The sequence below is a fragment of the Nicotiana tabacum genome, chromosome 16, assembly GCF_000715075.1.
Source record: "Nicotiana tabacum cultivar K326 chromosome 16, ASM71507v2, whole genome shotgun sequence".
Lineage (NCBI taxonomy): Eukaryota > Viridiplantae > Streptophyta > Magnoliopsida > Solanales > Solanaceae > Nicotiana > Nicotiana tabacum.
The window spans coordinates 147,564,858-147,575,715 of record NC_134095.1 but is presented as its reverse complement, the minus strand read 5'-3'; the positions used below and the strand labels follow the sequence as shown (position 1 = coordinate 147,575,715).

The 10,858-nt window shown below is 35.2% G+C and overlaps 2 protein-coding genes across 2 annotated transcripts; both read right to left on the bottom strand.

Annotated features, from left to right (window-relative positions):
- Positions 1-1,984: 1,984 nt before the first annotated feature.
- On the bottom strand, positions 1,985-5,296 carry LOC107774983 (tetraketide alpha-pyrone reductase 1-like). The gene is given in 5 exon segments (NM_001325192.1): positions 1,985-2,273; positions 2,908-3,263; positions 3,859-4,047; positions 4,206-4,378; positions 5,123-5,296. Coding segments are annotated over 5 exon segments (1,014 nt in total). The 5' UTR covers positions 5,277-5,296; the 3' UTR covers positions 1,985-2,131.
- Positions 5,297-6,698: 1,402 nt separating this feature from the next.
- On the bottom strand, positions 6,699-10,187 carry LOC107774980 (mitochondrial intermembrane space import and assembly protein 40 homolog). The gene is made up of 4 exons (XM_016594641.2): positions 9,961-10,187; positions 8,238-8,272; positions 8,020-8,145; positions 6,699-7,044 (listed from the first exon to the last, which is right to left on the bottom strand). The coding sequence occupies exons 1-4, from the start codon at positions 10,076-10,078 to the stop codon at positions 6,841-6,843; spliced, it is 483 nt and encodes a 160-aa protein (XP_016450127.1). The 5' UTR covers positions 10,079-10,187; the 3' UTR covers positions 6,699-6,840.
- Between the last annotated feature and the right edge of the window lie 671 nt (positions 10,188-10,858).

Genomic DNA, 10,858 nt, shown 5'->3' with positions numbered 1-10,858 from the left:
TGAGAGTGGCCCCTGTGGAGGCAAAGATGCGTGAGGCGAGGTTGAGATGATTCGGGCATGTTAAGAGTAGAAGCACATATGCCCCAGTCAGTAGATGTGAGAGGATGGCCTTGGGAGGTGAGAAGAGGGGTAGAAGTAGGCCAAAGAAGTCTTGGGGAGAGGTGATCAAGCGGGACATGGCGCACCTTGAGCTAACCGAGGACATGACCCTAGATAGAAGGGTGTGACGGCTGAAGATTAGAGTAGAAGTTTAGTAGGTAGCCGTGCGTTTCCCTTTGTCTTCTCTAGTTCGATAGTATTAGTGCTAGTACTGTACCCTTTTTCCATAGTTTGCTATATTCGCATGTCTTGTTCTGTTATTACTTGCCATCGGTAATTCCGTAGTTTGCTAGTAGTACTTCATTCATATTCTCGTTTGCTGCCTTAGATTTAGTTTTCTAAATATATTGTCTTGCTATTACTTGTTATCGATACCTCTTTCATATTCTCTGTTGCTATCTTTGATTTAGTTTTCTAATTATTTGTCTTGCTATTACTTGCTATCAAGGCTTCTTTCACCTTCTTTAGCCGAGATCTATCGGAAACAGTTTCTCTACTTCCAGGGTAGGGGTAAGGCTACATACATGCTACCCTCTCCAGACCCCCACTTGTGAGATTATAGTGGGTTGTTGTTGTTGTTGTTGTTGTTGGGTTGCCTAACAACACATGAGGTACAGAAAAATAAATATAGAAATATGGTTTGGATGTTTTATTTTTCTGTATGACCCTTTGGATGTTTTATTTTTCACTTTTCCCCAAGTGGGTTCTCCAAGTTTTCAATTTGTTTTTCCCGAATGGCTTTTTTGCTCCCAAATTTTCATTCTTTCTTCCCTTTACCCCAAGTGGATTCTGCAAAATTTTCATTTTTTAAAAAGTTTCTCAAATGGGGTTCTCTAATTTTTTTATTTTGTTTATTTTTATCTTGGTGATCAATTAGCAGTATTATTTCGACCTTTAGTGAACTCTCAGTGTTTGCTACCTAATGTGGAATCTCTCTTGCTGATCGCGTGGCGTCCTATGTAAATGCCTTCAAAGTTTATACTTTCTTCCTTAATTCATATTTTCTCATTGAGGAGTATAGTTCTAGTTCTAACAACAATGCTAAAATATGATCCTCTTTTCCTATCCATTTAGATTACTCCCTAAGGCCCAATTCATGTAATGTTGTTTGATTGGGTATGAAATTTAAGAGAAAACAAAATTTTTAAAACTTGCGGTCTAAAATAAGCCATATATATTAATATAGCTATAAATCATCTCATTAAACGTGAAATGAGAAGTTTAAATTTAAAGTGTTTCTAAATATATAAATATGTCATTCTTTTGTACAGACTAAAAAGAAAGTGTGCCACATAAAATGGGCCTTTGGGAGTATTATCTAATCGTGTTTGTGTATCATCTGCATTTTCATCGACAGTTACGATGGGTTCACAGTTTTTGGTAAATGAACTCGTAGTTAGTGAGTCTCTTTCTAAAAAAAGCTGATCCTTTAATACTTGCGATTTCAGGGACTTTTCGAGATGAAATTGGAAATTTTGAGTTTTTAGATTTAGTGAAACTTGGTTTTTATTTTCTTCTTAAGCTATTTTGTACCACTTCTTCCGATTGTATGTATGTAACAATGTGACAACGACTATTGTTGGTTAGTTTAGGTAGTTGCTACTAGTCGAAAAAAGCAAAAGCTCATGGAATTGGAAGGTACAAAGGGCACTGAATTTGACTGCTAATTCATTGGATATCAACCTCTGGTTGCTTTTTGGATCATCAGATCCAGATGAAAATTACCTGTCTTTTATTGTTAAGTAAGTCCCTTTTTTCTCTATTTTTGTTTCCTTTGTGCTGCTAATCTGCTATTGTGGTTTGCTAGAAATGCTTTGTCAATGTTTGAAAATGCTAAGGATTCAGACACAAAAGATGCCTTGAATCGTATAATCGGGGCATGTGCTACCATGTAACAGCAAGTTTCCATTTACTAATACATAGATGAGGTAACTATTGGTATAAATAACTAAGGATCAACACATGAGGTACATAAAAATAAAACATCCAAAGGGTCATACAGTAAAGAGCTTTTATGCAGAAATGCTGTCTCTTAGATGGAAGAGATAAGGCCTTTGTCTTTGAAGAATGCGACACAATCGTCAAACATCTCTTCAATGGACTTGAATTTCATTCCTAAGTTCTCCAGCTTCAAGGTGTTGAATTCGTAGTGAGGTCGATCAAGTTTCTTAAACCTGAAATAGCAGTTAATTTGAATCTCCATCAAAATGGTACTCCTACTATTTTTTTTATAATAAGGTACTCCTATAACCTTTATTAGGAGTACCTGTTTTAAGTAGAAATAATGGATGTGGTATGTAGAACTATAGGTCTTTCTAGGATAGAGGCGAATCCATGATTTAAATAGGCATATGCACATCTTCATATACTGACATACATGTGTATCAGGCATATTTTACTCTTTTCACATTTTTTGTATAAATATATGTAGTGGCATGTAAGCTGGAAGCGTTATCAACTTATTTTCTTAACTTTTCTTGTATGCGAGTCAATGTTTCTTGCTAATATTTGCTACTGTGTATGTGTAGTTTTTGTTTATATTGTTGCTATTTAATAGGGAGAGGGGGGAAGGAATAAGGAGAAAGAAGATAGTGAGAATTGAACTCACACTTAACTAGTACTACTAAGATATGTTGCTTGGATCCTTTTAAAAATGTTGTCGGCTGTATGTCAAATCCTCCAAAAATCACTCATTTTTGGGATATCCGAGCAACATAGCTACTAAGTTATAAGCCATTTTGTATATATAAGTGCACATACATCCACTACTTATATAATAAATTCTCCTCTTCTCGAGATTATACTGACCTTTTAGGAATAGGCAAAGATGGGTAGCGCTCCGATAGAATTGAGACAAGTTGATTGTTGTCAAGAACCTTTGAGCTGCAAAGATACCTCCCATGAGCATCTGGATGCTCATAGACAAGTATATGGGAGAGAGCAACATCATCTATGTGAACATAACCCATTCTTCCATGCCAGTCAAACTTATCTGTCTTTCCTTTAAGCAAACCAAGGACATCATCTGCTGTTGAACATAAATCTGGAGGCAAACTTGGTCCAATGATGAAAGAGGGGAGTAGTGTCACAAGATGAATGTTGTTTTGTCCACAGAATTCCCAAGCAGCCTTCTCGGCTAGTGTCTTTGATAGTACATACCAAATCTTGCATCCACAGAGTAAAATGATGAAATTATTATATATATTCTCCATCTTTTTTCTCCTTTTTAAATTTTTTTTTTTACTTCGGGACATGTCAAAATGTTTGACTTCTAAAAACTTCCACAATTTTCAGGAAATCAAATTCAAGAAACTATTTAAATTTTAACTTTTATCCCATTTGTCCAAGTCTTAGTGGACAAAGTTACTCGATGCCTGTGTTGATGGGAGGTAGCAAGTACAACAACAACAACAATAACAAACCTAGTGAATTCCCACAGAGGTGTCTGGGGAGGATGAGATGTACGCGGCCTTACCCTTACCTTGGTGGGAGGCAGCAAGTACCCCATGGAATTAATTGAGTTGCACGTAAGCTAGCCCGAACACCACGGTTTAAAAGAAAAATTATTTAAATTTTAAGTTTAATGTGTTATTTTCTCTATCACACTATCTTTCAAATACTACTTTGATATTTTCCTTAATATAGAAGTCAAATTAACATCTTAAAACTTCATGTCCAATCAATACTATCATACTAAAGTGAAATGGAGGAGGGAGTACATGAAAAGGAAATATTAACAGCAAACAGAGATGTATTTACCTCAAATTTTTGGCAGAGTTCGACAGAGCTCCAAGATGATTCATCCAAGGGTATGTTAGGGTCAATGTCATCTCTTACCCTTGCTGTTGAAGAAGATGAGGTCAAAACCACACGTTTCAGGCTTGGATTTTTCTTACAGGATCTTAGCACATTTAAGGTACCATCTATTGCAGGTTTCAGGATTTCAGCCTGCAGCATGCACATTTAGTCACTTAAGGTGATTTCCCTTCTCCGATTTATATGGTACTCTTTTTCATTCTGTGAAGTTTTGAAATGTTTAGACTTACAAAAGTGTGTTCAATCAAATATTGTCATATAAAATGAAACGAACATAATATTTTGGATACCGTAAGATCATAAGTAGGCTTTCCCAAGACAGGTGAGGCAGTATGAAAAACACCTTCACAGCCCATAATAGCATCATCAAAGCTGCCTTCATCAGTAAGGTTAGCTTTCACCAGACGAAGTCTCTCGTTTGCTCCTTGCAGCTTCCACAGATGACCTACTTTTTTCTGGTTCCCTGATTTTGACATACAAACTTCAATGCCTTCTAACAGATTTGAGTGGATAAATCTCCATTACTAGTAGCTATTGTTACATAGGTTCGTTTAAGTACATATATTTGGTATAGAACGATCTCGCATTTTCTAATATTTAGTGTATTTTGAAGAATTTGCAAGAACTACCTTCACCTTTATCTTTCAGACATGGATCCAAAATTTAAACCTTATGAGTCTAACCTTAATGTTCTTAGCACTGAACTTGCAAGAAGTACCTTCACCTTTTTCTTTCAGAGACGGATCCAAGATTTAAACCTTATGAGTCTAACCTTAATGTTCTTAGCACTGAACTCATTGCACTTTTAAAATCATTGGTTCAGAATTTAAATTTTGTTGAAATTTTAATGTTCTTTATATAGAATGTTTGTGTCAAAAACTTAAAGTTTGGTTGAATCCATAGAAAATACACTCCATTTGCATATGTATATCGCTCTTGCGCAGGCAAATGAAGGATCCGTATAACCAAAGCCGGATTAAGGATTCAAACCCTATGGGTTCAACTTTTAAGGTTTTCAGCATCGAACCCGTTATAAATTTATGGGTTCATATTTGCTTTTGCAATTTTAATGAATTTTTTACATATAAATTTTTGCTCCGCATCGAAAATTATGGATTCAATTGAACCCGTCGATAGAACACTACATCCGCCCCTGCGTATAACATAGTCTAGTAGTAGGAGTAGGAGTAGGAGTAGTTGCATGTACCTGGATCTCTAACTGTGCCAATGACATGATAACCAGACAATAGAAGGCGTTTGATCAGCCATGAAGCTAGAAAACCAGATGCACCTGTCACACATACTTTTCTCTTGTACTTACTGCTGTTTACTTCTACATTTTTATTTTCCAATATTTCCATGTTTTACAATTTCTTGGCTGCAACATTTTCATATATTGATGTATATATAGGGGAAATGTAGGCATTGAGGAAGGTATGAAGAAGGTGAATCATTTCATTTATGTGGCTCTTACATAGTATACTCACAAGCTGCATGAAACTTTTTTTTCAACTAATAAGCAAATTATCTTTGCGTGATTCTACACGTTATGCAGAGGAGAATACGAAGGACAAGTCAAGAGAGTCAGATTTAGGGCGGGTTTTGTTGGTTCAATATGTATATATACAATTGTTTTAAAAAAAATATTTTACTTATTCTAAACTCGCTGACTCTATATCCTGAATTTGTCTAGGCAATTGTACATAACACCAATTGGGAAGTTTCTTTCATTTGGAGGCCCTTGAACAAGGAAGAATTTCCAGCATTGTTGTTGAAAAACGAGAAGATGGAACAGATTTGTTAATCTTGACAGAATCATGGGCGAATCCAGCATTATTAGTTATGGCATTAACTTTTATGCTAGACCTGAACAAGGAAAAATTTTCCATAAGAACAACTGGCCTCCCTACTTTTCAATTTAATATCTCATATTTCAATTTACAACCACCTAGCCCAAAAATAATTGGCTAATACTCAACATTCAACTCCAACAGGTTCTCGAAATTACTATTTAGTTTTTAAAAAAGATTGCCCAAACTTTTAAGTTAACTTTCGAATCAGTAACTGTGACTCAAATATTAGTTCAACAAACCAAATCCACTTGAGTAGTGAAAATTAGATTTTTAACAAGCTTAAATATGTGTGTTTAAATTCCAAATTTGATTTCGTGAGAATTTTGGAGTGTATATTATTTAAACTTGTTAGAAATAGTATAAGGAAGTTGTATAGTGTTTTCACACTTCCCTTCCAACATGATTCGAACCCAGGACCTAACGGCTGTGGATGGATGTGCTTTGCCAACTGAGCAAACCTAAAAAAAGAATAATGTATAGGACATTCCCCTTTATCATCCAAGCTATTTGTACATCCTTTGTGAAATTTAAGGACCTTTCGCGTACCTCATAAGTATCAAATGTAAAGCTAAAGCATTTACTAATACATTGCGCGCATGTAAATATAGATACATTGAGAAAAACGTTCCATAAATAGCAATTGATAACATTAAAGTTGGGATACATAAATCCAGGGACGGATCCACCTCCCAACCTATGGATTTACGTGAACCCAGTAAATTTTGTCCAAACAGTGTAAATGTGTTCAAAAAATTTACTAAATATCTATAAATGTTTGAATGTGAACCCAGTTACTATTGAAAATTTACTTGAGGTTGTTGTAGGAACCCATAAGCATTAAATCCTGGATCCGCCTTGCTTAAAACTGAACCCATCCAAACTTTTGCTTAACCAGTAGAGCTATGGCCTAGTAGTCTCTACAATTCCAGCTTAATAAACATCAAAAGTTTGATCATGTAAATCACTATTAGAATTTTTTTTGCAATACACTGCAGCTTAGTGCAATAGTATTATACTACAGCTTCCTAGAATGAAAGAATCAAAAAAGAACAATATAAAAAGGTGAGACTTTCTACGCCTTACGCTTAGAGCCCTTTGATTCTACAGACCAAATGGGAGGGATAATTCTATATTCTTGTTTTGGTGTTTCCTCCTTACTGACTTCATCTTGTTTCCTGGTATTATCGTCGTCCTCCAGGATGTCCTTAGAAAATGCATTAGGATTCGCCTTGATACAGCTCTGAAGAGCGACGAAGGGACTAACGCAGTCAGAGCCCTACAGTCGAAAATGAAGGTTTTTCACATGTTAGAATAATGGAGAAGGGAAAAAGAACAAAATGAGTAAGTAAAGGACTGAATGCAAACTCATCTTCATTTCCATTTTCTGCTCAAAAGACAAATTTTGAACATTTTTTTTCCAGTGTTGTGTATGAATGACTGGAAGATGGCAAAGCTTTCTGATCGTAATCCTCACGTAACATCAAAGTCAATTTACCACAAGCAAGCAAGCAAATTTTGGGACATCAACTGTGGAGGCCAATTTTTAAGGTCAAGAATGATCTATAATGCCTGGTCTTGTCTTCCGGCGTTCATAGTAGCAAGTGGCGAAGCTAGGAATTTTCCCAAGGGTGTTCAAATTTGAAAGAAGTGAAAAAGATTCCCGACAAAGGGTGTTCAATATGTATTTTATACCTCTAAAGCGTAATATTTTACCTATATACACGGTATAATTTTTCAACGAATGGTGATCAATAAAGAAGTGAGAAAAATTTCCGACAAAGGGTGTTCAATATGTATTATATAACTCTAAAACGTAATATTTTACTTATATACACAGTGTAATTTTTCGACGAAGGGTGTTCGATTGACCACCCTTATGATCATGTGGCTTCGCTCCTGGTAACTTGTTCCAGACTATAGAGAAAGGAGACATTAAGTCTCTCAAGCAGAAAACAAAAACCACACAATCTTAATTTTTCCCTTTTCAAAATTAGAAAAAGTAGGAACGCACACAAAATTTTAATCTTTCATAATATAGACACAAAAATAGGTATAACTACAGCTTAATAAGCTGATCTATGTTTACCATGTTACAACTTATGTGGCACTTAACAACCTTGGTTCATAGAGGAATATCAGCTCCCAGAAATTAAATTGAATTAAAAAGATGTGACGAATATCTTCACGAGAGATGAGCTAGATGCATCGATTATAACTCTACAAATAGCGAGGAGCAGACAAATTCAGTTACCTTTTCTTCAGCCGTGCTCTTGAGAAAACAGAGGAAAGCGTCTGAAAACTGGTTGCCACAGGGGCCACTCCGTAAATGAGCAATGCAAGGGCATTCTAAGGCTTTCCGAGCTTTCTCGTCAATGGACTAAAAATAGAGTTTCAGTTTCTTGAGCAAAGAGAAGTAACAAATTTCAACTTTTATTGAGCAAGTTAATGATCCGAAAAGCCTGAACCAACCTCATTCTCACCATCTTCACCATATGCTGCAGCTTCTACAAGACGAAAGGAAGACTATTTGTGAAAAGTTCTTAAGAGTCTTTAAATTTTACAAATATGGTTCAAACATCATTAGGAAGTATTCAATCAATATTGTTATTACACGGCGCTCAAGTCTTTGGAAATAACTACTTAGCATACTTTCACTATAGATCTGGTATACACCTTGATGTTATACAAATAGATCAACTGTAGTTACTGGATCCAAAGACAATTTGTCTCTCAAGAATTTGGGATAATGACAAACACTTATAGAGACATAGAGCAAGAAGTAAAGATAGTTGCAAAAATCAGATTGCAGTAAGAAAACAATACATGAAAAGAGCATTGATAGCTACTCATATGGGAAGTGAAATTAGAGCTTTATCAATTTTCTAATCAACAAATAGTCAATCAATTCTGCCTCAATCCCAAACTAGTTGAACTTGGCCATAATGTTAAGTATAAGTACACAGAAAACATACATTATATAGCCAAAAATGAAAGTCAATTCCTTAATGATAGCAGGAAAACTGCATTTTTCAATATTATGTTCCCTTAAATAGCAACTCCATCATTTCGCACAAACAAAATATTGACACCGCGTCATGCATATAACTTTCATCGTAGTATCAACACATAAGAAACCACATATTCAACAAACCAGCCCCTTTACTCCCTTTCCCCGACCGCCGTAGATGAATCCACATTTCAAGTCCGAAGGTGCAGAGTACTACTCTAAACTTTGTCAGGCAGCCCGATATACTAAGCTCCCGCTATGCGTGGGATCTGGGGAAGGGCCGAACCACATTGGGTCTTATGCACACAACCTTACCTTGCATTTCTGCAAAAGGCTATTTCCACAGCTTGAACCCAGTGACTAGCTGGTCACACGGCCGTAATATTTACGGTTGCGCTAAGGCTCCCCTTGCGCTCAAGTCTTTGCAAATACTATATAATTCAAAGAATAGATATAGAAACAAAGGTTTCTTTCCTTTTCTCTCTTTTTCTTATTTTTTATTGGTCAATGGAGACAAAGTATCAATACCAACTAGTTGGTCACAAAAGGTCAATTTGATTAGAGATATAGTGTTGTGAAACGCCAGAGATTTAGAGAATCTCTAATTTTGGATCCCTAATTACAAATTATTAAGTAGTGGAGAAGTGAACCCAATAGAGCTAGAGGATTGATGTAGTCGACCTCCACTAGTTTGATATTGAGGTGAAATTATTGCGGTTATTAATAACATACACATAAAGGTTGAGCCAAAAGCAATAGGTGCAATCAGGGGCGAATGGAGCATACACTTAAACCTAGTACTTTCGCCACGGAACATAAATTTATACGTGAATATCACTAAAATTACAATAAATAATAGATATAAACCTATAACTTTAAAATATAACGAGTTCAATGCTAAAAACTTTAAATATTGAAACCATAGAATTAAAATCCTAAATCTGCCTCTAGGTGCAATCTCTTAATTCTTTGATTACTACCTTCACTACACATCTCAGCTCTTCTCCAACCCCATTAAAAGAAAAAAAAAAGTTAATAAATTTGCAAGCCCCTTGTAGTGCAGCTATTAATAAAGACTAAACTTTGATTTTGGATTCTTGAAAAAAGGAATAAATTTTTTATCCAAAAGCAAAAAAAAAAAACAGAAGAAATAAACAGAGTAAAAACAGAGAATAGAGAAGTTACCAGCAATCAAAGAATCAAGAGATTGCGGCGGAGATTCATCAGCAGAGGTGGCTTTCGATGCCTTTGATGAATCAATTTGAGATCGGTTGTCAATGGCTTCGCTCTGCACTTGTCCCATATTTTCCTTAACAATTGAAATAAATTGCTAATAGCAGTAGAAATTTTTAATTAATCTTTTTCCAGTGGACTTATTAGAAAGGAAAAAGAAAAAGTCTTGCTATGTCTGCAACAGTAAAATTGACACATTAATCCATATTCTTTTTTTTTAGTCAAAAGTTTCGATGGTTTAATCCGTCCTTGATTTATATAGTATTTATTTCCAATAAATCTGAACGAAAATATTTTATTATAAATCTCTAAAAGATATCTATAATACTGTATTTCTTCTTCGCATGTCTCCACTGTTCTTCGCATACTTAAAATAAGCTAGCAATAATCCTATTTATAATAGTACGAAACTTATTTTTACTAAAAACAGAAAATATATTCCTATATTAATTTGATTATAAATCTTAGTTAAACATGAATTAAATAAACTTACAAATATCAAACTTTTAATAATTTTGGTTTCCTGCTACAACTTTGAATTAGTCTTCCAACATTCTCTCGTAATTCAAAGTTGTATACGTTTGATTTTTTTTTTGTTGTTGTTGTAATTGTGTTGGAGGACATCTCCCAACTTCCACTTTTATTGAAGCACTTGTCTCCAACCCTCGTTGATGCACTTTGTCACCAATACCTAATATTGTTGAAGCACTGGTCTTCCACTCCTATTGATGCACTTTGTCATCAACATCTAATTTTGTTGAAACACCTATCTTCAACCCCTGTTGGTGCATTTTGTCACCAACATTCAATTTTGTTGAAGCATTTGTCTCCAATTTCCATTGATGCACTT

Coding starts and splice junctions, on each gene's coding strand:
- LOC107774980 (XM_016594641.2), bottom strand. CDS start 10,078: ATGGGACAAGTGCAGAGCGAAGCCATTGACAACCGATCTCAAATTGAT. Junction 8,273..9,960: donor TCTTGATTCTTTGATTGCTG/GTAACTTCTCTA, acceptor TTCGTCTTGTAG/AAGCTGCAGCATATGGTGAA. Junction 8,146..8,237: donor GTGAAGATGGTGAGAATGAG/GTTGGTTCAGGC, acceptor CTCTATTTTTAG/TCCATTGACGAGAAAGCTCG.